Source organism: Pan troglodytes, chromosome 1 (assembly GCF_028858775.2).
Source record: "Pan troglodytes isolate AG18354 chromosome 1, NHGRI_mPanTro3-v2.0_pri, whole genome shotgun sequence".
Lineage (NCBI taxonomy): Eukaryota > Metazoa > Chordata > Mammalia > Primates > Hominidae > Pan > Pan troglodytes.
In genome coordinates this window covers 28903306-28929525 of record NC_072398.2, presented here as the reverse complement: position 1 = coordinate 28929525, position 26220 = coordinate 28903306, and the positions used below count along the sequence as shown (strand labels likewise).

General features: G+C 37.1%; 2 protein-coding genes across 6 annotated transcripts in view; one reads left to right on the top strand and one right to left on the bottom strand.

Annotated features, from left to right (window-relative positions):
• The window catches only part of RAB3GAP2 (RAB3 GTPase activating non-catalytic protein subunit 2), a 125446-nt gene that overhangs the window by 60462 nt on the left and 38764 nt on the right, over window positions 1-26220 (bottom strand). For 4 of the 5 annotated variants that reach the window (XM_063791755.1, XM_063791771.1, XM_063791770.1 and 1 more), the window contains 6 exons: window positions 8771-8894; window positions 7785-7866; window positions 5850-5897; window positions 5696-5771; window positions 5283-5384; window positions 810-909 (listed from right to left, as the gene is read on the bottom strand). In XM_063791755.1, coding sequence (XP_063647825.1) covers window positions 810-909; window positions 5283-5384; window positions 5696-5771; window positions 5850-5897; window positions 7785-7866; window positions 8771-8894 — 532 coding nt within the window. The remainder of the gene's footprint in view (window positions 1-809; window positions 910-5282; window positions 5385-5695; window positions 5772-5849; window positions 5898-7784; window positions 7867-8770; window positions 8895-26220) is intronic. The other variant, XM_063791761.1, reaches the window with a different exon arrangement.
• Window positions 16549-17600, top strand: LOC129136056 (oligosaccharyltransferase complex subunit OSTC). Its single transcript, XM_063791787.1, has one exon. The coding sequence runs from the start codon at window positions 16577-16579 to the stop codon at window positions 17024-17026; it is 450 nt and encodes a 149-aa protein (XP_063647857.1). The 5' UTR covers window positions 16549-16576; the 3' UTR covers window positions 17027-17600.

Sequence of the window (26220 nt, the reverse complement as noted above, 5' to 3'; positions counted from 1 at the left end):
GGTGTGTCTTTCACTGGCAATAGTTTTTCTTCTTAGTGGTACATAAAATAATAGTGTATCTTACAATCAATGGCATGTTGAATTTGATGAAATATCTCTTCCAAAAGATGTAACAACATCAGAATGTAAACTATAGGTAGTAAAAGTAAGAATTCTTGATTATTTGGGCAGTTTTCATCCCTAAGTCACAAAATAATGTCATTGCCCATATATATATTAAGTTTAGGCCTCTACCTTTTCTCCATTCTGAGTGTTCTGAGTTAGCAAAAAGCAGCTCATGTTGACTCCCTGCTGGGTCCTGCCTACAGTGATATCTGTAGGATCTTGCATTTCCCTTGCACACAGTCATAGCTTAATTCTCAGGGAGGATGGAAGCAATGTAGAGTCATCAGATTTTAGGATGCTGGCCTTGATCAGCTGCTGATCTAGTGAAAATCTGGTACCTCAGCCACATGCAACTAAATTCTTTACCCCATTGTTGGTTGTCAATACTAGGGTTGGTTGTCAATGTTGGTTGCAAATCTAGCTAGCTAAGACATACTGCTGAATTCGTGAAGAAAGCCCGGTGTTCCTGTGCTGACCACACTCTCCAAAGGCAATGTGTGAAGAGTGTTTATGTTTTAGCTCGTCTCTACCTTACTAAGCAATCTACTCAACATGCTCCCCTTTCTCTACAGAAGGCAGGTTTTTCCCATAAATCTAGTTCCGAAGGCCTTTTTTATTTAGAAGACATACTTAATTGCATAAGCAGGTGAAATTAAATAAAACAAACATTAACAGAGGTTAAATATTTCTTGCCAAAATATTACCTTTTGCTACCTGATTTCGACAAGCACGAAGAGATTGAAAAAGGCTAAATCCATCAATAGTCACAATGGCAGCTGGATATAAGATACTCAACTCTTCATTCTATTTAAGAAATAAAAAAAAGTTCTTGAATAGATAAATCAAATAAGCGTATCTACTTTTTATCATACTGAATTTCACGAATAATGTAAAATAACCACCCAACACCCAAAGCAATATCAGGCAGAAGAACAGTAAAAATAGATAAAAAATTAATTTCAGAGTGCCTTTTTGCCAAATACCTAAAATTCTTTTCAAATATAACCTTTTGTGTATGGTGAATAATTATCTCAAAGATGCTGAGAGTAAATAAAGAATTACAATTTCATAAAAAGTAAATATACTCATTGCACAGATACAAACAGTATGTAAAAACAGAAGAAAACTCACCTGAAATCCCAGACACGTCTCAATACACATCCCCAAATATATTCATACACATTTGCATAAGGCTATACCACATATAGTATCCTAACATGTTTTTTACTACTCAATAGTATGTCAGCGATATTTTTCCATTTCAATAAGTGAACAAATCATTTTTTGTTGTGGCTGCACAGTCTTTCATTATATGTACCCGATTTTACTTAACCAGTTCATATTGACGGACATTCAGTTTGGCCTCCTGCTTCCACTCTTGCTCTCTACAATCCATGCTCCACACAGCCAGTGTGCTCTTGGTGAGACATAGCAGATCAAACCAATCTCCTGATTAAAACTCTTCAATGACTCTCTTCTGCATTTAGAATAAAACCTGAACTCATTAACCACGGCTGCAACATCTGGCAAATATGAGCGGTCATCATTACCCTCAGACCTTTGCATGTGCTTGGATCTTCTCCTCTCAGATCTTCACCTGCCTAATTGTTCCTGTCATTCAGGTTTCAGTTCAAATGTTAGTTACCCAGAGAGGCTGCTCCTGAACCTCCATCTCAAACAACATACCTATTCTCTTAGCACATTACTATCTTATCAACATGACTTCCTTAACAGCACCTATCAGAGATTGGAATCACCTTGATATCTCTAGCTGCTTACTGTTGGTTTCCCTCCACCATCCCCAAACTGTTAGCCCCATGAAAGCAGGAACCTTGTATGCCTGTTACACCAATGAATCCTCAGGGATTAGAAATGAACTGGGCAAATAATAGGCAGTAAAGAATATTTATGAATTAACATATTTTCATCATTATAAACATCACTGCAATAAACATTCTTCTGTCTGTATCTTTTCGTGTTAGTAAGATATTACTTTAGTGTAAATTCCTTCAAGTGGGTCTGTTGGGTCATACAGTATTCACAATTTTCATTCTCATATATATTAAGTTGCCTCAAAGAGTACCTATCAACTTATATTTCCACCAATAATACATGAGAGTGACTGTTTCTCTATATTGTCATCAAAAGTTTGTTAATCTTTATCTTTGCCAATCCAAAAGGTGAAAAGTTATCTCATTGTATTTTCTTATAGTTCTTAGATTATTATTAAGGCTCAAAATTTTCTTATATGCTTTTGGGCCAATTTCTTCTCTTGAAATCTGCTTTGCTCCTTTTTCTACTGGACTGTCAGGCTGTTTCTCTTTTTAAAGAAGACTTCAGGGCCACAGGGGCATAAACCAGTGGGGAAGGGACATGGCATGTGTTCTCACATGACAAGTTCACAAGACTAAGCATGCATGGCCCAGTGATCACAGCAGCAGGGAGAGAGCCTCCTCACTGACTTTGGGGAGCTAGAAAACAGAAAAGACCTAATCACTAGCAAGTTAGTTTCTCCAAAACCAGGTAGTCTTCCTGAAGAAAACACTAATCCAAACACCATTGGCCCCAAATCTGTAGACACTGTGCTAGATGACAGAGAAGATCTTTTTACAGAAGCTATTATACAAAAGAAATTTCTTTGAAATTCCAGGAGATTTTTCCTCTCTTTCGAATCCTCTCCTGAAACGAATGACCTGCTGTCACCCGTACTACACTCATTGCTCCTAGAGCTGAATTAGAGGAAATGTGCTTCTGTGATCTCTGACAAATCTGGGAGTATATTAAAAAGAAGCAAATAGAAGATATTTTTGATACATAAATTGACGTGTCAGATCCAGAGCTGTTTAACGTAGCATACAGAGTAACAACAAAGACTTCCTTCTTGATAAAAATTTTGAGATGATTTTCTTGCTTTGTACAGCAAATAGCAAGGAAATATTTAAATGTTAGTTATATTTTTCCACCAGTTCTAAAAAAGAGTATTACAGACATGACCAAATTTAACGTATTTTAAAAAGCTTCGTCATCCAATTTTTAGAAAAATGAAAAACATCTCTGGAAAGTTATTTTCAGTTCACAGATTATCTTCTTTGATTTCCAGCTGTTCCTTGTTTCCTTTAATAGTTCAATTTCTCCTATCTCCTTACGATGAGTATTATTAGTTACTAAGACTTAAGTCTTCAGCCTGCAGTTTTATTTTCCTACACTCTTTACTTGAAAGAATTCATTCGTTATCTATGACTTCAACCATCGTGTCCAATCTAGTCTCTGTGCCTATACAACAGTTTTGTATCATTACATGATATCAGTAACTTGATTTTATTTCCTACCATCGCCTCAAACTCAACATGTGCAAAACCTCATTTAATAACATTTACTGCCAATGTAGTCCCCTATTCCAACTTTGACAATGGCATTCCTCAGGATAAGTATCTTAGAGACATCTTTAGCTCATTTTAAAAAAATTGTACATCTCTACACAATAACCAGGTCCTATTAATTTCTTCTTCAAAACAATTTTTTTTTTTTTGAGACGGAGTCTCGCTCTGTCGCCCAGGCTGGAGTGTAGTGGCAAGATCTTAGCTCACTGCAACCTCCGCCTCCCGGGTTCAAGCAATTCTCCTGCCTCGGCCTTCCAAGTTGCTGGGACTACAGGCGCATGCCGCCATGCCCGGCTAATTTTTTGTATTTTAGTAGAGACAGGGTTTCACCGTGTTACCCAGGCTGGTCTCAAACTCCTGAGCTCAGGCAATCCGCCCACCTCGGGCTCCTAAAGTGCTGGGATTACAGGTGTCAGCCACCGCGCCCGGCCCCAAAACAATTTTTGTACTGGTCCTTTCTCTCTTCCCAGACACCATATTAGTCCTGGCTCCCAGCACTCCACATCTGTTACAGATGACTTAAAAAACCAGATAACTAGCCTCCCTAATTCCAGTTTATCCTGAAGAAAGAAATCTTCAATATTCCTTTGATTATTTCACTTCCTTCTCATAAATCTTTAGGAGTTTCTCTCATTTCCTGAATCAATTCTCATTTTTCACTTGGCTTTTGAATTTATGCAAAATTTGGCCACTCTGCTTATTTGACAGTTTCTCATTACTTTATAACATAAGTTTCTTTGTTGTTGCATATATAGTTCAACATTCGAATCTTCTCTCAAATTTTCTCCTGATTACCTGAAACATTTTCCCCTCTTTTCTATTACCTAAATTCTATACCCATTATTCAAGGCTTAATGCAAATCTCGCCTCATCAATGAAATTTTCTTATTTTCCTGGTCCAAATTGAACTCCTCTTTCTCTAAGCTTGTACAGACTGTATTCTGTCCAAATAAATTACCAATAAATTAGGTATTGCTTTATATTACTGATTAATTCATCCATAGATATTATTAGATTTTAATCCTAGTCTCTCTTACTAGATAGTTAAGATTCTTTCACAGCTCCAGTCCACCTCCCATGCAAATTAAATTAACAAATGCATACAGTATATACATCTGTTCACTTGAAATCTTTTGGAGGCCAAGTAGTACAACAAAGGGAAGGCATATTACATAGTTTTGACTATGCACTCTGCAAAACAAATAAAAGCATATTGGTTTAAATGGCCCTACAATTATTTTTTGACTAAGACAACCAAAATGTTACAAGGCACCTAAGAAGTTAGAGCCTTAGATACTAAACAGCATTATTTTCTCAGTTGAAATCTTCAATGAATATATGTATTTTCCACTATGAACAAAAGCTTAGTAATCCCTTTTCTGAGAAACAGTTAAGTACAAGGTAGTATCACTAGTAACAAGAAGGCCAAATTTTTTTTCTTTTACTCTGGGTAATTTTGGCACCTAAATCCAAATAAAACAAGATATAAGGTTATAAAATATCATATTTTTGCCTTGCCATTATTAAATTCTAAAAATAAGAAATTTTCTTGGCTTCTAACTAAAGAGTTTTACTTTGTTGTAGAATGAAACATATAATATTTCATTAAATAAGTAAAAGCAAGACTGGTATTCTTTACTCAGCTACAAATAGATTATATTTCTAGACTATGATAGCAGAGCTAACTAACTGTGCCACAAGACAAAGATCTCTTTTAAGTTTCTACCTAAAAAAGAGGAGAGAAACTGCTTCAAAATAATGCCACTGTTACTGTTGGAACACAATTTTTTACACTACCTGCTCAGTCACGCCGGGATGTCGTGGTATTTCATAGGTTCTGCATTTAAGTTGAAGTACTGGGTCCTCATTCAAAAGCTGTGCAAGCAAGAGCACACCATTCTAGGAGGAAGCACAGAGAAGGGCCCTGCTTGTTTTCTTACCAATATACCTTAGCAGGTATGGCCAGGCAAAGAGTACCATTTCCCCAACAGTTTTCCAGAGATACCAGGTACACTCTTTTCAGAATACAGCTCCTCTTCTCTGTATCTTCTACCAGAACTTGCCACGGCCTATCCCGGCCTCTACCCCCATAAAGAATCAACTACACATTTTCAGGCAGCAGGTAATAAAGTCACAAACAGTATAAAGGTGATGCATAACCAGATATTGCAGTCAACTAGTGTTTTCTAGCTGTTGAAAACTCAACTCACCTCAGTGTAGAAGCGTACATAACCTGAAGTAAAACCCACCACAATGCAGGTCCAGTCAGGACGCCCAGTGGAACTCCTGTTACAAACAAAATTTATTATCTTAACAACTCATAAATCAAAGCAAAGAAAACAGATAACTCTTATTTATCCTTACCTCTTTTGGCTTGCTAGTGGGATACACAGAGCACTGGTTACACATTCCCTAAAAACAAAAACAAAATCATATGCTTACCCACTGAACTTACCAATTACTTTTATTTCTCTATAATTGGATGTTAAAGGATAATAACTGGAAGATGACTTCTGTGAACCAGTTTTATTTGATGCATAAGTAAAAATACAGTAAAACTCCACCACTGGTAAGGTCCATAAAATTCATTCACACAAAATGTAATGCCACATGCATTTGAGGTTAATAAAAAACAGAATTTTTCACTCTGTATTGTCATGAAAAGCATGAAAGTACAGAAAGCAAAACTTTACTTACACAACTGACTGTATACACAACTGAGCAAAGCTCAAATGATCCCCACGCAGCCATTTCCTACTATCTCTCTCTCTCTCTCCTCTGCTTCAGCTAAGAACTTCAGCCTGCCTCTTGTTTGAGATCAGGAGCTGGGCAAATGGTTGAGGAACTGCCAGTCACGTTACATGCAAACTGTATTTCTGCAGGGTACATTATCTTAGGAACTTATGTATTTCAACTTGCTGGGTTTTCTTTTCTATTTTGCAGAAACTGCTCTGATCATCTATTTCTAAGCACATGTTAGGTGTGATGTTATATAAAAAAGATATATTTTTTTTCTGACATGTAGACTTGAAATATTTGTCAGGAGCTCAGAAACTAAGTCTCAAAATCAAAACAACTCCTACCCACTGACTTTTGTTAAATCTGTCAAACCTGAGGATCATCACCAGCTTATCCAAGAAACTATAAACACTTCCATGCCATACATCATACTAGGTAATCAATGAACAAAATTCATCTTTGTGTTTGTTCACTGTTTTTAAAGTATTATGTTTGCTTTGCATTTCTGACAGAGATCAAATGTCTTTAAAACACTTAGACTAAATGGTGTAAGGAGAAATATTACCATTTATTTTGATGATAGAGAATATTTCAAATATCTACAATGTTCCAGGCATGTTCTAGGCACTTCCACTTGGTTGTCTTTTATCTGAATTCAAAGTATGAAGGATTTTCTTACTCATTCTGATCAGACAGTTTTGAGTCATAAAGATTTAATTGAAAACCAGTTTTGGGCTCAAGGTTCTAAGCTAGCAGCTCCATCATGTCACCATACTGGATATCATGGTTACAAAAGCTTTACTGGGTCAGCAGGAAACTAATGTACCAACTTGCATTTCTTAAGTGTTTATGAGTTTTAAGAATTAATGTAGTACTGTACCCTTCAAGTATAAGCCCAATATCAGCAAAGCAGAGAAGACAATGATTGCCCTTGACTTTTTCAATGAATAAAATTAGTAATGGAGAACAGAGGGAAAAGACAAAATGTAAAAAGGATTTTATGAGATTCTTTTTGAATTCTTCCTTAAATCTTCCAACAGAATTTTTTAAAAACATAATTACACGATACATAAAATTTGCTGATTGTATCATTCTCTACAACCTATAAAGTTAGGATACATATACATTTACTAAACATTTCAAATAATGAAATTTCTTTCTTATTTTAAAAAATTATTTTTTTTTAAGAGACAGGGTGTCACTCTGTTGCACTGGCTGGAATGCAGGGCATGATCATAGCTCACTGCAGCCTCAAACTCCTGGGTTCAAGCAATCCTCCTGCCTCAGCCTCCCGAGTAGCTGGGACTACAGGTGTGCGCATCACATCCAGCTAATTTTTAAAATTTTGTAGAGACAGAGTCTTACTATGTTGCCCAGGGTGGTCTCGAACTCCTGGGCTCAAATGATCTTCCTGCCTTGGCTTCCCAAAGTGCTAGGATTACAGATGTGAACCACTGCACCCAATCAAATAATGAAACTTTTTAATAGATTCACCTACAAGTCAAATAATTTCATACATACATGTAACACACAGAGAAACAAAAATTAACTGGCACCTACCCTTCTTCGACATTTAAGGAACCACTCCAGCCAACAGCAAATTGCATTTCTTCCTTTCCTTTATCACTATATTTCCATTTTGCTGTAAGAATTAAGATATCATATAAAATAATTTTAGCTATAATACACTAAAAGAGTAATTTATAAATTTTGCTCTTTCCCCTTAGAATATGATTACAAAATTTAACAGTTGTGTATTAACTGACTTGGGTCTTTTTTATAGGTAAATATAAGATAAACATGTTTATAAGATTCTTATAATACACCTAGTCTCCTGGCCTTCAGCCTCTCCTTCCCCCAATTCAACCTGTATAATGTTGTCATAGTTCTTGTAGAATAAAGTTATTAACTCCTATGCCCACCCTGCCTAGTTTAAGACTACTTTTATCATCAGATGACGGAGAAAATTTTTCTACTAGATCTTTGCTACTTGAGGGTAACTTTGCTTTGTAAGACCATTCTAGACACATTTTACACATAATCTTACTTTGATCAGTAAGGTTTGGAGATCTATAAGATATGAAAAAAACCTCAATTTTAATCTTCAACAAAAAATTATGAGTTAAAATGCTATGCCCCAAACAGAAATCTATAATATTATGAGTTTTCAAATTAGAGTTGAAAATCACCTCATTCACATTGTTACTAAGAAAAGGTCAATGACCTTTTTAGCTCTGACTGTCCCTTGCAAGAATTGAGCAATGCACAGTACTGCCCCTGAGGTACCATATGGAGAGCACTAAGGTAGCTACAGCCAAGAAAGAAAAAAGGGAGAAAACAAACAGAATGGAAGGGGGAGAAAGAGGGAAATGGAGAGGGAGGGAGGGAGGGGGCGGAGGAGGAGTTGGGGGGGAGAGGGAGAGAGAGAGAGAGAGAGAGAGAAATAAATAAATAAATAAAAAGCATTATATTCTTTTCACCTAATCCATTTTCTCTTCTATCCAATGTATCAAAATAAAGGTCGCTGAAAATAATAGGATACTCACGCACTAGAAATACAGCTTTTTGCTCTCGAGCTATCACCATAAGATCATTGGTTGGAGACAAGGATAAAACACAATCTTGGAGCCAGGAAGTCTTTTGTGTTTTGCAAGTATTTCCTTCTTCTTCCTGTGGGTAAAACTACAATTACTGCATATGCAAAAATACCAAGAGTATTCAAACTCAGCTTGCCTGCCTCAAGGGGTGAGAGGGAAGAAAAAAAAGAAAAGGAAATATTTCCAATTCTCATACAGTTTCATAATATTCCTTATCAAAACATGCCAAAGATGGCTGACAAACAAAATACCCACTATAAACAAATCTTCAGTTTTGAATATTAATGCAAAAAATTTAAATATAAACAAATATAAACTAGCAAGGCATTAAAAGAATGTCACATAGTGGCCAGGCATGGTGGCTCACACCTGTAATCCCAGCACTTTGGAGAGCCGAGGACAGGAGGTCAGGAGTTTGAGGCCAGCCTGGCCAACATGGTGAAATCCCATCTCTACTAATAATACAAAAATTAGCCAGGTGTGGCGGCGCGTGCCTGTAATCCCAGCTACTCGGGAGGCTGAGGCAGGAGAATCACTTGAACCCAGGAGGTAGAGGTTACAGTGAGCTGAGATGGCACCACTACAATCCAGCTTGGGCGACAGAGTGAGACTCTGTCTCAGGAAAAAAAAAAAAATGTCACATAGGAATCACTCCGGGAATTCAGCATTAGGAAATTTAGTGAATAATCCTATTTACAAAGAGATAGCTAGACAGCAAAGAAAAAAAATGTGATGTTTATTATGGTTATAGGATCTATAAAAGCATCTGATATAATGTTATGCTTCTTTCTTTTTATTTGGCCTACAGGTGTTTTCTCTTTTTCATTAGACGTTTATGTATTGTATAGGTAAATCCCCATGGTTAAAAATTCAACAGCTATAAAAAGGTGTTCTTTGAAAAATCTCTTATACTCCTGTACTCTGGCCATCTAGTTGTTAACTCTAGAGACAATGCAATCAGTTCTTATGTGTATTTCCAGAGATACTTTATGCACATTTACTACCCTTTTCCTCCCTTTTTCTTACAAGAATAGTAGCATTATATATATATATACTTCTATACTTTGCTTTTTTCTCTTAACATATTCATTAGACTTCATTCCACTTCCACATGAAGTTTCTTTATTGTTTTTAATGTCTGCATAGTATTCCATTTTATGGATGCACTATAATTTATTTAACCAGTTCCCGATATGTGTGGACATTTGTATTGCTTACCATCTTTTGCTGTTACCAACTATGCTGCAATAAATATGTTTATAAATTCCTCTGTTTGTGTGGAAGTGTATCAGTAAGCTAAATTCCCAGAAGTAAAATTGCTGGGTCAAAGGGAATGTGTATTAGTAAATTTGCTGAATATTCCCAAACTGTGCCCCACACATGTTTTATTAATTTGTAATTCCATCAGCAATTTTTGAAAGTGCTTGCTTTTTCACAGGCATTTCAAAAAATATTTTAATGGTGGATCTCTGTGTCAATTTAATAGGTAAAATGTAGTATCTCAATATACTTTTAAACTACATTTTTCTTATTAATGAGAATTTAGGCATTTTCTCATATACTTAAGAAAATTTCTCATTTTTATATAAAGGAAAGGAACAAACTGCATAATTTTCTATGAATAGTTTGTTCCCTTCCTTTGTAGATTTCCTGTTGGGTTGATGCTCTTTTTCTAATTGCTTTGTATACACTCTTTACATACAAAAAGAAAAACAAAATTGGCCCTTTGAACATAAGTGATGCAAATAGTTTTTCCTATTTGTGATGGCTTAAGTTTTTCCATGTAGAAATTTTTTATTGTCATGTGGCTAAATTATCCATCTATTCTCTTACAGCTTCTGGGTTTGATGTCATGTAGACTCCTACCTTACTCAGCCCTACCTAATGTCTTTTAGATTCAATTATTCAAAAGGGGAGGGAAAGGGAGGGGAAAGCTATGCAGGTTAATTTCCTTTTATAAAAAAATTATAATTTCATGCTTTTTAAAAACTTGTAATAATTACAAGCATTATAAAATTTAAAAGATTTTAGAAACAGAAAATCATCCTAGTCAGAAATGTTACCGTAGTATTATATTTCCAGGAATAAATTATTTCTTGCTGGGATACCATCAAAGAAATGTTTAAAACACAAATAAAATATGGGTTACAGGGAATCTTTAGAAATACCCCAAAATGAGCCTGAAACGTCTGGGACAGTCAAGCAATTATTTTTCTTTTGCAATGGGATATTAGGAAACAAACAGATTTGGAACTTTTTTCTCAAGCAAAATAAGCTAAGGAGGCTGCACCATCTCCCGAAAGATAGGGAGAACATAACATTGGCAAAATCTCATTTTATTAAAGCTCTACTTTTCTTAAGGAATTCTGTATCTAGCTTGTTGTTTTTAATGTTTGTTTTTCTACAGATAAATTAGAAAATTATCCCCCAAAGATAAAAGTTATGAAGGTAAAACTTAGTTGTAATTAAATTTTTCCCTGGTTCCACAACTTCTGCTGTAGGATAGTCTTTGTTTACCCAACACATCACTCCTCATGATGGCTTGCTGTAAGCTGAGGACAACATTACCCTATGGTTTCCTCCAACAACTGAGACTCCAATTATACCAACTGTGAGGCACAGGACCTTCTAAGTGATTAGAGATCCACTTTCAGGTAGGAGCTTAGAAGAGGACAGCTTATATAGGAATATTATTTAGGCATTGCTTTTGACAAGAAATTAGGAGGGTCCAAAACTCTTTGATTGGTCTCTGACTCTTATCCTAAAATCTCCATCTCAATGCAATAAAAAAGAATCAATATAATGCTTCAGGAAAGGAATACAGCCCTTATTTGGGCATGTTCTCAAAAAAATTTGTTTTAATAATTGAGCATCTATACAAATAGATTCCTTCCTCTTATCACACTTCCAAAACTATGTTCAATCAGTAAATCCTAAAAATATTATAAAAGTTGCTTTTCTTTTTTTTTTTCAATAAAGAATATTGTTCCTATGTTTCCGTCCCATGTTTTCAAAATAATGCCACTAACAAGGATTAGATCTGATGTTTATGTGCACAGAAAAGACAAAGAGTCAAAGATGGAAGACATTTAAAGGCCAACTGGTCCAAATTCTAATTTTATAATAAAGAAAATGGAGTCTCGGAGAGGTTAAGGGATGTGTTCCAGCCATAGAATTAGTGTCAGAGCCCAAACTAAAATCTAGGCTTCCTAATTCTTAATTCAGGTGGTCTTTCCACTCTATCACCCTGCTCATCTCTGTGGGTAGCTGTACTAGCTCTTTGGAAGCTTGTCTTTACTTGAGATTTGACTCTAGTATCATATTCAATGAAAACCCTTTTCTCCAAAAGAACTACTGTATTGTCACTTTATTCCGGCCTAATCTTTCTGTAGTTCTTTGAGTCGATTTAGAGCTACAAGATGACCACTGTATTTGAATATGTGAGCCAGAGTATTCTTGAGGTATTTCTTCAAGAACTCCTTTAAAAATACTTTCCCTCTCCTTTCTGTTTTTCCATCAGAAGTTCCAGTTCCTGTGGCAAACCCATCCTATCCTAACTCCTAACCTTCTTTCAAACTTACTGCAATTAAAAGTCTTACTACTCCCTGCTACCTGTTTATTCTGTGACTGCATTTCTCCCACACTAGATGAGATGCCCTCTGGTTGGCAAAGCCTACGGCTTATATTACTTTTCACCTCCACATGTAGCACAGTCCACTAATAGAATATAGGAGTAAATAACAGTATTCCCTATCTCTTAAATAATATATTATCTATTCTTACACCTGAAACTGTATAACAATGAGCAATCAACCTAAAGCTAGTATATTCAGTCCTTAGTAATGTTTTTTCTTAAGTAATACTAAGATTTAATAGTTCAAGATTCTGGCTGACATATTCATGGTAAGTACAAGTTAAAGAGATATAAGAACAGAATACCACTGTATCATAGTCTTCTTAGTTGGGCCTAAAACTCGGTGTCAGATTATGATCAAGCTGCTGCTACCCCAACAAATGGACTATAAGTGATCTCAGAAGCAAACATGAATTTTGTCCCAAAAGGACTACCCATGACAAAAGCATTGGAAATAGATGTCACTTGCTTGGAAGCAAATTCAGAAAAATGATTCCATAATCAATTATGATATCCCTAACCTGCTTAGCCATCTTATACAGGTACATTTTTATTTACATGAAACTTGAGAATAAAACTTGATGTGGATTAAGTTTTACTCCGGTTTCATCCACTGAAGACGGGGGAATAAAGAAGCAAAAAGCCAAAATCTTCCATCATTCTTTACTGCAGTTTATTTTCTATGTCCTTTCTACTTCTCCAACTTTCTCTGTTACTGTGGTACTAAAAATATATCCTCCCAGTTTGCCATGGTAAAGTTGGATATGTACAACTGAGCATTACATATTATAAAAATAGGTTAGAAAATACGATAATATTATTATATCATCATTAGAGTTTGATGTGCCATAAAATTCTAGATCTAAACTTTTAGTTGTGCTTCTCAAGAATGATGCTAACTTGTCACATCATTCTGAGCAAACTATCGCAAGGACAGAAAACCAAACACCGCACATTCTCACTCATAGGTGGGAATTGAACAATGAGAACACTTGGATACAGGGTGGGGAACATCACACACTGGGGCCTGTCGTGGGGTGTGGAGTCAGGGGAGGGATAGCGTTAGGAGATATATCTAATGTAAATGACGAGTTAATGGGTGCAGCACACCAAAATGGCACATGTATACATATGTAACAAACCTGCACGTGGTGCACATGTACCCTAGAACTTAAAGTATAATTAAAAAAAAAAAAGAATGATGCTAACTTGTCACAAAATGCAATGGTGTTGTGCTCTTAACACAAGCTCCACAAGCTCTTTGGATCCACAACCACACGGTGGAGCAGCTGTATACCTATTGCAACTGCAAGCTCCTGGTCACATGTAATTCTAAAGTAACTTCTTTGTGACTAAGGCACAGTATTCAACATATCAGATTCAATACAAGGACAAAAAGCCTCTAATGACAATAATCCAAACCAAATAATATCCTTAAAATTATAAAGAGGTAAAAATGTATTGTTTCTCCACAAGCTTAGCTATAATATTTTGCCCCCAGCCAGAGTAAATTTTACCATATTATGAAGCAAATTCAAAACAGAAAACTGCTGGAGGTGTGGATGGGAGAAATCCTCAGGTAAATCAAATTTCTTTTAATAAATCTACAAATTAAGAAACTGTAGTACTAAGTGCAAGACAATGTAAGCAAAGATCCTAGAACTGCTTGTCTGTACAGATCAACAATCTCCTTCTTACACATGTCATAATCCTCTTGAAGCCAACTGACAGGATGATTCAATCTTAAACAGAAACAGAAGGAACTACAGGGATCATTTGAGTGAAATTCCTCATTTTCCAGAAAAGAAATCAAGCTCTAGAAAGAATAAGTGGATTTTCACTAACCATGCCAATACTATAGATAATACATTTAAAGCAACATACATTCACACAGTCCCTGGACAATTTACAGAGGAACTCTGGTCCTTCACTTCTAAAATCAGGGGTCTGAGGAAGAATGAGGAAATGGCCTGTGGGTCAGAATCCATGAGAATGACTAGACCCTCGATGTTCTCATATCTCTCTCTCTCTGCTTTAATGTATCCTGTACAACACTGCCACAGTATTGCTCCAGAAGGGCTGCAGAAATACAAACCAAGAATAAAGAGTGTGAGTCCATCTGAAGTGACTCCAGTGCCAGATTTTTCAGGGAAGTCTCAAGTCTAAGCACAAATAACTTGATGAAAATATTGGTATAGTGGAGATTAGGAAATGCCCTCTCTAGGCTGGATCACAATGAGCTAGTATTAGGTTTTACAACAAAATATGATTTCCAGTGCCAGTTCCAGAAAGCTCAGGCAAGAAATAGGGCTGTAAATAACAATGTTCTGGGAAGCCTAATAGAGCATCGGCACACATTCAGTGGCCGACAAGATGCAAGCTCATCATTTTGTTTTGTGTCATAAGGGCATTTGCCTACTAATTAGGGTTTTGGAAAACTTCCCCAGCAATAATGGGGCCCACAGCCTCTAACACTGCCCCCTTGAAGCTAGTGATCCAAAAATAATATCATTTGACAAGGTAATTTCCCAAGGCACGCCTGAAATGTAAAACAAAAAAAGCACCTCACTGCTTAAAGTTGCTCCACCAGGGACCTTGGGTTTTCCACAAAAACTTGCCTCCCCCACCCTGTTACTAAAGTTGACACTGAATTTGCCTGCAGTCTCCCCCATCGTCGTCGTCGTGGTGGCTGCGCTAAGCTCCATGGCTCTGAAAGCCAGCCCGTCCCTTCCCTGCCACTGTGAAGTGGGTGTTCAGAGAGTCTCGCTCCTGGAACACAGGTGAGTGGAGTCCCCGAAGATCCACACAAAATAGCCCGGCCAGTTCCAGCAATTATGAAAAAGTCCAGGCTCTCAGACCGCTGACACTGATAGGTAGAAGTCCTTGGTGCCACCTGGTATTCCAGTGGCTCAGTCCATGTGCATCATCACGAGTAGGATCCAGCTTGCTGCTGAAAAGGCCTCTGTCCCGTTTGTGGATAAGACAGTGCAGCCCAACCATGGGACAGCTTTAGAAGGAGGCAAAAGCTGAAGATGGATTTTTTGTACCTGGCTGATATGGTTTGGCTGTGTCCCCACTCAAATTTCATTTTGAATTGTAATTCCCACAATTCCCACGTGTTGTGGGAAGAAGCCGGTGGGAGGTAACTGAATTATGGAGGTGGGTCTCTCCTGCCCTGTTCTCATAGTGAATGAGTCTCATAAGTTCCGATGGTTTTAAAAAGGGGAGTTTCCCTGCACAAGCTCTCCTCTCTTGTCTGTCGCCATGTGAGACATGGCTTTCACCTTCCACCATGATTGTGAGGCTTCCCCAGCCATGTGGAAGTGTAAGTCCAATAAACCTCTTTCTTTTGTAAATTGCCCAGTCTCAGGTACGTCTTTATCAGCAGCATGAAAATGGACTAACACACTGGCCTACGTGGAGAGAGCACCCTGGCTTCTTCTGAGGGCTGCTGCTGGGCTAGGTGCACCATTACCACTTGAGTATCTTGAAAATAGCTGGCAGTTTTCAGTTATTATACCACAACCGCTTCTCACAGACATATTAGTGCATCTGAGACTGGGTTTATTTCTTCATATACTGGAAACTTTTGTTTCCTTAGAATAGAAAATTATCATACAGAGTTTTATTTTGAGTTTTTCTTTTTATGCACTGTCCTCATGGCTATATTCTCCAGGGAACTTGTTCTTTTGGAAATCATATTTAATGAAGATATTTCCATATTGAAGTGAGGTGGGTATGGTATTAAAGTAAAAAGGAAGGAGATGAAATATTTATTCTGCATTATGTTTGAAGTGTTAGATGGCTAAGTATTAAAAGCAACCAAATTAAATCCCCCAAATTAAAGCAATCAGAACACCTGCTTCGCTAGATTTTGCCAGCTGCCAATCATGTTGGACTGAGCTAATCTATTCCTCTTTCTGACACTACTATGGTAAATAACAATAAAACTTGCTTTTATAAAGGCAAAAATGAATGAATGAATGAATGCACCTATAAAACATAATCCTAGTTGTTGAGGGGAGGGAATCTATAATTATATTTTAGTATGGCCTAAACTTCAAGAATTTTTTTTGAATTAAGACCAGTAGAGGCCGAGAACGGCCCTTGCTGCTACCAACATGGAGACTTTGTACCGTGTCCCGTTCTTAGTGCTCGAATGTCCCAACCTGAAGCTGAAGAAGCCGCCCTGGTTGCACATGCCGTCGGCCATGACTGTGTATGCTCTGGTGGTGGTGTCTTACTTCCTCATCACCGGAGGAATAATTTATGATGTTATTGTTGAACCTCCAAGTGTCGGTTCTATGACTGATGAACATGGACATCAGAGGCCAGTAGCTTTCTTGGCCTACAGAGTAAATGGACAATATATTATGGAAGGACTTGCATCCAGCTTCCTATTTACAATGGGAGGTTTAGGTTTCATAATCCTGGACCGATCGAATGCACCAAATATCCCAAAACTCAATAGATTCCTTCTTCTGTTCATTGGATTCGTCTGTGTCCTATTGAGTTTTTTCATGGCTAGAGTATTCATGAGAATGAAACTGCCGGGCTATCTGATGGGTTAGAGTGCCTTTGAGATGAAATCAGTGGATACTGGATTTGCTCCTGTCAATGAAGTTTTAAAGGCTGTACCAATCCTCTAATATGAAATGTGGAAAAGAATGAAGAGCAGCAGTAAAAGAAATATCTAGTGAAAAAACAGGAAGCGTATTGAAGCTTGGACTAGAATTTCTTCTTGGTATTAAAGAGACAAGTTTATCACAGAATTTTTTTTCCCGCTGGCCTATTGCTATACCAATGATGTTGAGTGGCATTTTCTTTTTAGTTTTTCATTTCTTAAAATATATTCCATATCTACAACTATAATATCAAATAAAGTGATTATTTTTTACAACCCTCTTAACTTTTTTGGAGATGACATTTCTGGTTTTCAGAAATTAACATAAAATCCAGAAGCAAGATTCCATCAGCTGAGAACTCTGGACAGCTGATCAGCTTTACCTATGGTGCTTTGCCTTTAACTAGAGTGTGTGATGGTAGATTATTTCAGATATGTATGTAAAACTGTTTCCTGAACAATAAGATGTATGAACGGAGCAGAAATAAATACTTTTTCTAATTAAAAAAAAAAAAAAAAAAGACCAGTAAAAAAGTTTTCTTAATCTACAAAAATACAGAAGCCACTAATGTGCATTATGAAAAGGAATTCTTTCTAAACAACTCTATATGGGATAGAGCATATTTTACTTTAAAAATTTTCTTTCTTTTGATTTTAAGCACACAATGCAGGCAGACAATAAAACTGTAGTAATTAAATCAGTCTTTCAACTATAGCTGGCATTATAGGGACTGGTAATTACTGGGTAAACACAGTGGCCAGTGTTTTTTGGTTTTTCAGCTATTGTAGTACTTACGTAGTCACTGAAGTAGCCAGGAGTAGTTTTTCAAAGCTTTCAACTTTAGTACGATAAGTCCATCATTTGCAATTTATGTTGTTACTGTCATTGTGCTAACTTTCACAGATATTTACACATTTTAGTGGTACCAGTAAGATCCAGTGTAATCTAAGGGCTGTCAGCATTCTCTGTAATTCTCAGCAGCTTACTGCCTAAGCCATAGAAATAAAATACTCATCTATACTTTTAAAGCAAGACACATAGTGCTTCAGCAATTTTGAAACACAAAAAGAAAGTAAACATCACTATATTACTAGTTACTAAGGATTTTTTCTTTTTTTTTCTATTCTGCTACTAACTATAAAATGCTCAATATTTTTCAAACTTTCTTTTTTTAGATAGCAGAACTTTGTATTCCCAAACAAAATTTTTTACAAAATTTCAATATATGAAATAGATAAAAGCACGAATGAGGAAGCTACACAGCACCTCTGTAGAACCCTAGAGCTCTCTCACACATAGCATGAAAAGTACTAGTCTAGGCCACATTTCAGATCAGAGACTAAAATTCTCAAATGAAAGATCTTGAGATCTTTTCAACATAAGGAAAGGCATGAACTCTTTCTAAATTTGATTTGAAGGGGCCCAAAGGAAAATTCTCACAAATAAATTAATCACAAAAAAACTATAACTTCAATCTCAATTTTAAAAATTACCTTTCTAGCATTAGAGGAACTTAACTCTAACTCAGTAACTCTTATTTACTTCAACTGTCAATTCAAGTAGGATTAATTCTGCCATTTATTCTTCAATTGTATATATAATATGATCTCATTTTCATAAAATGTTCTTTGTGCCCATTCATCTGCCCACTCAACCTTCTATTCATATAGTGCCAAAGAAAAACCCCCAAAAACCCCTTTATTTGTGTAGAGCCATGCAGAACCCCTGAAAGTTAATAATGATGATCATTTTTAGATGTTAGGGATGGGTTATTTTATTATTTGTATTTTTCTGTAATACTTGAATTTTCTATAATAAACATGTGTCAAATACATTTTATTACTCATACAAAATTCATTTCATAAACAATTACAATGGAACTCCAAAACTAAAAAGTATACTTCTCTATTGCCTGAACAACTGTTTATTTGCTTTGTTTTGTTTTTGTTTTTTTGAGTCAGGGTCTCGCTCTGACGCCCAGGCTGGAGTGCAGTGCAATGGTGCAATCACAGCTCACTGCAGCCTCTACCTCCTGGGCTCAAGCAATCCTCCCACCTCAGCCCCTGAGTAGGTGGGACTATAGGCAGGCACATGTCACTTTGTCTGACCACAGCTGTTTAATACTACATACTAAATCTAGGTGTCATGGAGTAAAAGAAAGTGACAAAAAAATTCCTGCTCAGAAACTATCATCTAGTTGGATAAACAATACTAGTAAATAAGAAATAACTCTCACTCAATATAAATCAGAATAGATTTAATAGCTAAAGTAAGTGCAATGAACCTTAAACTGCTATTGGAGTTTAGAAAAAAAATAAGATAATGGTATGCATTCCCCAAAAGAATTATAAGTGAAAAACATATGAAAGAATGACAAACTTTACCCATGAATTTAAAATATAGATTAAAACACTGAAATGGCATTTTACGTTGATCTGGTTTAGCAAAGACTAAAGTATGATAACATACTAGGAGTCAACAATTTCAAATACCTGAGAACAGCAAGAGAAAAGCGCATTCATCTCTCACAGTCTTGTTTCCCAATACAATATTTGTTAAAAACATGGGTGGAGAGAAATATTTCACTTAAAAAAAAAACAATAGCACACAGCCAGTGATAATAAGCAACTGGCTCAGAGCTGTTTTTACTTCTGTAAACAACAAGTAAAGAAAGGTACTCTCATACACTGCTATTTGGAATACAAATCGGGTAGCCCTTTAGAAGCACCATGCAACAATTTCTGTCAAAATGTAAAATTCAGCCTGTGCAACATGGTAAGACCCCATCTGTAAAAAAAAAAAAACTGAAAAATTAGAGGCCTGGGAGGTCAAGGCTGAAGTGAGCCATGATCGTGCCACTGCACTCCAACCTGGGTGACAAAGCAAGACCCTATCTCAAAAAAAAAAAAAAAAAAAAAAAGAGGAAAATGTATATATCTTTTGAATTTATTCTGATGGAATAAGGCTAGCTAACATTTATTGAGCACTTACTATGCTCCAGGTACTATTCTAAGCATATATCATTTAATCCTCATGGCAATACTATGAGTTTGGTATTGTTATCAATATCACTTTAGAAATGAGGTAACTGAACTTAGAAAAGTTAAATAACTTGCCCAGGGTTTCATAATTAGTAAGTGGCAGAGTTGGGACAGAAATTTAGGCAGTCGGACTCTCAATTATGACACTATGTGCCAACATGAAACCAAAGATGAATGGCAGACATAAAGGTACTTATTGCAGCATTGCTCATTATAGGAAAAAAGAAATGAAAAAGAGCAAAGGAAAACTAGATGCCCTTCAGCAGAAGCGTGATTAAATGAATCACAGTACAGCTATACAATAAAATAGTATTCCTTGAAAAGAATGAAATAATTTACATATATGGAAAAACCTCCAAATTACATTCAATAGAAAAAGCAAGGAGTAGAATAATGTGTAAAATTAAAGTATATTTGGTCTCTAGGTAAACAGGGTAAATTAAACACATGAATTTTACTCTCAGTCTCCCTAGCACCACTAAGAACAACAGTAAAAGAATTTTTTTTAAAGGCAAAACCAGTAAGGACAAAAAAACTTCCCTCCAAAAAACAAATGAACAAAATCAAGGAGAAAAGGCACAAAATGTGAGAGCTAGAAAACAAAGGAACAGGTGGTCACTGAGTTTACAGTTCCTAGAAAGCTAACTCCTAAACTGATGGAGAAGAAAGCTGAGAAGCTGCCCTAGTTGCATTGCAAAATCACCAGCAGCCTTAGGAATTGGCACCAGGTCCCCCTAGAAGTAAAGGTATGGATGGGGCTAAAAGCAGGGGGCTTGGTTGCAAGTGTGTTTAACCAGTAGTCAGGTCCCAGGCTCCCTTTCCCCACTCCACCCAGCCAGATCCCTGGTAGAAGACCAGAGGCCCCAATCACCAAACCAAAACTCACTTAACAGAAGCTACTCTGTAGGAATGCCTAAGGAGCGCAGATTTGAACTAAAATTAACAGTTATAAACAAGAGAAAGGAAAAGGTGCAGCTGACTACATGGAGCTTAAGCATTTAGGCATAAATAATGCCACAGAGACCAAGCCTAGACAACTTGTTGCTCTGGCCAAAGATCCAAGAAGAACTTAAATTAACTTTTGTTTCCTGGCAATTACTTAGCTGCACTTTTCACAACAGCAAATCACTTCACCAAACTCTACTAAAATTAAATTAATGATCTTATAGATCAAATGCTCTGAAGGTCAAGAAGTTTTGGAGAACAAAATGGGGAAAAGGCAAAAAAGACAGACTGGGAGGGTTACATTAAGAGCCATGGGCTAAATAAACCAAGGTCTCTCAATATCAGCGCTATTGACATCTGGGGCCAGAAAATCCTTTGTTCTGTGCATTGAAAGATGCTTAGCAGAATTATTGGCCTCTACTCACTAGATGCACCTCCCTCAAGCTGTGAAAGCCAAAAATGTCTCTAGATGATGCCAAATCATTGCTAAATATCCACTGAGGAGGCAAAAATCACCCATGGTTGAGAATCACTAGGCTAGACCAAGCTTGTATTAATGTAGAGAGGAAGATCTTCGGCAAAATGAGTGTTTCTAACAATCCAAAGTCCAAAGTCCTAATAAGAAACAGCCTAATGAGGAGACCCTTGCCCAGCCTCAGAGGATAACCTAGGGCATATCCTTATGGTGTAAGTGTTCTCCTTCCGCCTCTGGCCAGTCTGATGCTCATGTCCCCTGTGTGGCAGGTGGCATGAGAGTCTACTGAAAATAACGAAATAAGGCAAAACATTTTCCAGTATCATCCCAGATTATTAATGTTCTAGGAATCTCCAATCAGGTCGTGCTATATTCCACTTCTCAGCCTGTAAACAAACAATTCTCTGGGGCCTCCATCTGACCAGCATGCTTTTATTCCCTGTTAATCGGCTAAATCATAATTGCCTCTCTAAACTGTTATAACAGTGTCTGTAAAACAGATGGAGCACATTTCAAAGACTCTTTTGAATGGAAATTTTCCATGCTGCCTACCTTAACTGAAGACCTTGACCCAGAACCTTCTTGTGATTCCTGATCCAGTAACCACTACCCATTTACCACCTATTAACCACTACCTATTTACTATTGAGCAAATCCCCAAGTCTATACTTCCTACCATTGGCCTTAATACACCAATGAAGGAAAGTCCATTAAATCAGCCTTGCCATGAAATTAAATTAAGCCTTTCAAGCTTCTTCCCAAACTGCCTCAATTCCCTTTACAGCATAAGGCTGAACAAAATATTCTCCTCTAATTACTTCTTTCTCATAGCAAAAAAAAAAAATTGTGATACCAACTAAAAGCCTTTATAATACTCTTAAAAAAAACAACCAGCAAAGCTATTTACTATTTGTTATAGGATCATCAGTCAGTAGATGGATCTACCTTCTTTTCCAATGTCCCCAAGCCAGCCACTATCTTGTCATCATGTCACTTAAAATCAAGTTAGTATAGAGGAAGATCTTTGTTTTACCTTTTCTTCTATCCCAATCCATCTTTCTTCTATCCCAATCCATCTTTCTTCTATCCCAATCCATCTTTCTTCTATCCCAATCCATTTTAAAAGCTTGTTCTGCTTGCCTTTTCAGTCTCTTATTGTATTTACTTATACGGAAGTTGAAATTCCTTAACCTTACTTTTGTCACTTGCCCAATTCAGTACACTTGCCAATGTACTGACTTGTGTCCCCTTGCCCCCACCCCAATTCATATGTTGATGCCTTAACCCTAAAGTGACTGTACTTGGTTGGACATAGGGCCTTTAAGGAGGTAATTTAGGTTAAATGCAAATGAGCTCATAAGAGTTGGATAGGACTGGTGTCCTCATAAGAGGAAGAGACACCAGAACTCACTCTTTCCCTCCCAGCATGTGTACATAGAAGAAAGGCCAAATGAGGACACAGCAAGAAAGCAGTTGTCTGCAAGTCAGGAAGAAAGGTCTCACCAGAAATCAGCCCCGATGGCACCTTGATCTTAGACTTCTAGTCTCCAGAACTGCGAAAAAATAAGTTTTTTGTTGTTTAAGTCACCTAGCGTGTGGTACACTGTTATGGCAGCCTGAGCAGATGAATACAGACATGAAATAGCTATAGCAGAAAGATGTTTGTCTTCTGTCACAGAAACATGTTTGTCTTCTGTCACAGAAACTATTAAAGCTCCTAAGCCTACCAGTGTCATAGATGTACACTTCCTTGGACATAGTTGGCTACGGCCGATAGTGTATATTAAAATATGCTTTCTTCACTAAGCCATTATTATAGCTAACACCTATAAATCAGAATCAGAATCAACCTAGAATCAGAAAAAAAGAGGCTTTCTCCTTTCCTAAAAAAGCCTTGTCCAGATCCCAGTACTGTCACTCTGAACATAAAAGTCATTTTCTGCCATAAAAATAAGAAACTACTCTCAAAGAGCTAACACACTCGTGGAGATAAAAAGCACTGTGGAGTTTTTAGTGTTTTTGCCGAACTCAGTAGCAGCCAGTTGGCCTCCATGTCAGCATTCTGTGGCAGTGGCTGCTGCTCCTTTCCTCTTTGCTTCCCCTCCTGTGGCTCATCTACACACTACTGCAGCACTCCTGAAGAGCAAAACACACCATCTCTGTAACGCCCGACTAACGCAGAAGAAAAGTTTACCCTCTTCTGGTTATAATAACCTCAAACCAATGGCAACTGGTGGAGAATCCTATAATTGTTTTTTGTTTGTTTGTCTGTTTGTTTGGAGACAGAGTCTTACTCTGTTGCTCAGGCTGGAGTGCAGTGGTGTAATCTCGGCTCACTGCAACATCCGCCTCCCGGGTTCAAGCAGTTCTCCGCCCTTAGTCTCCAAAGTAGCTGGGATTACAGGCATGTGCCAACACACCTGGCTAATTTTTGTATTTTTAGTTAGAGACAGGGTTTTGCCACGTTGGCCAGGCTGGTCTCGTACTCCTGACCTCAAGTGATCTGCCCGCCTCAGCCTTCCAAAGTGCTGGGATTACAGGCGTGAGCCACCGCGCCTGGCCTCTATAATTGTTTTTATAATTATAATGCCTTGACACACTGTAAGTTGACTTCAAGACATTCCACTTCTTCCAAACCTGGTTCCTTCTTTAATGTGGATAAGACTCAGACTCTCAGAGGAGGTAGGTTTTGAGCTTGGTATCTGTTCCTAATAAGAGAGAGTAAAAGGTTCTCTTTCCACTCCTTTACATTCTAACTAGGCAACTAGAGCATATACTTTTACATTTCACACATCTGCCCAAATTTATTCTAATTCTTGCCTCTGGAGCTGGTTACAGTTCTGGAGTTGTTCATAATCATAGATGGTAGTAGAAGTAAGAGTCTCTTACTTCAGCTGAGTAGATTTCTAATAGTCCTGGTATAAAACATTTTGCTCAGCAAAACTTCATAATAGTGCTATATATGGAAAGTTCTGGTTGATGCTGCTGTTCAAGGGAGAGGTCACAGTCCTTACCCTGGCCATAGTGCCGTTTTTGTTCCCACCCACCAGTCTCCTTTAGCAAAGATGTCTTTTAAGGGAAGGATCCAAATTCAAAGAGGCTCTGTTGAACAACCAGGATAACTTGAACAACTAGATAACCTCTGAACTTCATTGTACCTGCCTATCTTTACTGTCACCCAAATGCATTTTCCCTCACCATGTACACATGACCCATGACAAGGTACAGGGGTTCAAAGATGGATAATAAGAACAGCTAGAAATAATTGGTACACCCAAAATGGTTGTGAATGAGGTCTATCAACAATTTTCACTTGCTGTGTTTGTCAAGTCACAGTATGAGCAAATCTATCAAGACAAAGAACACCAAGCTACTCTCATCCATTAGGGCCATTTGTAAATATTCCGATTTTATCCAAATGAAGAAATGTTCTACATGTCAGTATTTTTATGTGTTTTTAGAATGAGTAGAAGCATCTTTCAGCTTTTAACTACATTGGTTAAAAGATCCTTACATTTATCCCTGGAGATCCCTCGATTTAGGTTATCCCTAGATTTAGTATATCCTTGCTGAAAAAAGAAGACATGCTTTACAGGTCAGATATAAAGGAAATGTGTTAACACTTATGCATTCTAACTATGCTATCATTGTCCACGTCACTCAGAATCAGCTGCAACAGTGGCACATCAAAATGAAATACTGCAAAATAAAGAGGCACACGACCCTCATGAGTATAAGAAATACAGCTAATTAAGAAGAAAATAAAAGAATAATATAGCTAATTAAGAAAAAAATACAAGGAAAACTAACTACATCTATTCCACAGAGCAGCCAAGGTGAGCTTGAAAAACCAGAAATCAGATAATGTGGTTTCTGATCATATTTAGAATAAATTCCAAATTTATAAAGCCTTATATCAGGCCTACTTGCTTCTCTGACCCCATTGCATAGCACATTTTCCTTCTTTTCTACTCATTAGGTTATAATGCCATAAAGCGGCACACCCTTAGGAAGGCACATTTTAGATGAGCCAAAAAGCAAGTCTGTGGCACATTATGACTAAACTAACCCAATTAATACTATCAGGGAAGAATTAGTAGATATCTTTAAGGACAACTTGCCTCACACACAAATGCCTAACTATGTCATTCACAAATATTAACAAAAATCCATTACAGAAAAAGCCAAGTATGTATCAGTGGGCTCATTAAGATGTGGCCATCTGGGTCTGAAATATTATACTATAGCTCAGCACCAGCACTATTTTATATATGTAATAATAACTGTCACACTGGAACCTCTTCTGAAATTATAAATGCATGTGTCCACTTTAGTATGCAATGCCTGTGAGGTTTATTCCAGAAAACCTCAAACTTACTTGGAAGTCTCTTACGTTATTCACAGTGGTAACTTAGCTACATGATTTCAGAAAGCAAATACTAAAAGTGTACCAAATAGCAATGTAAGGTAAGTGCCATTTACACTATCTCTTTCTGGGAAATTCTCCAAGCACATCCCTTTCTGAAAGGTTACTTTCCTAGAATCATGAAGAATCTCCAAGCTTGTTTACACAAACCCCCTCCTTTCCTTCCCTCCCCTCCTCATTCTTGCCATAGCGAATTAAACTGCTGATGAATGCCTGACCAGGAGGCAGCAATAATACAGCTGCTGATGTCCCA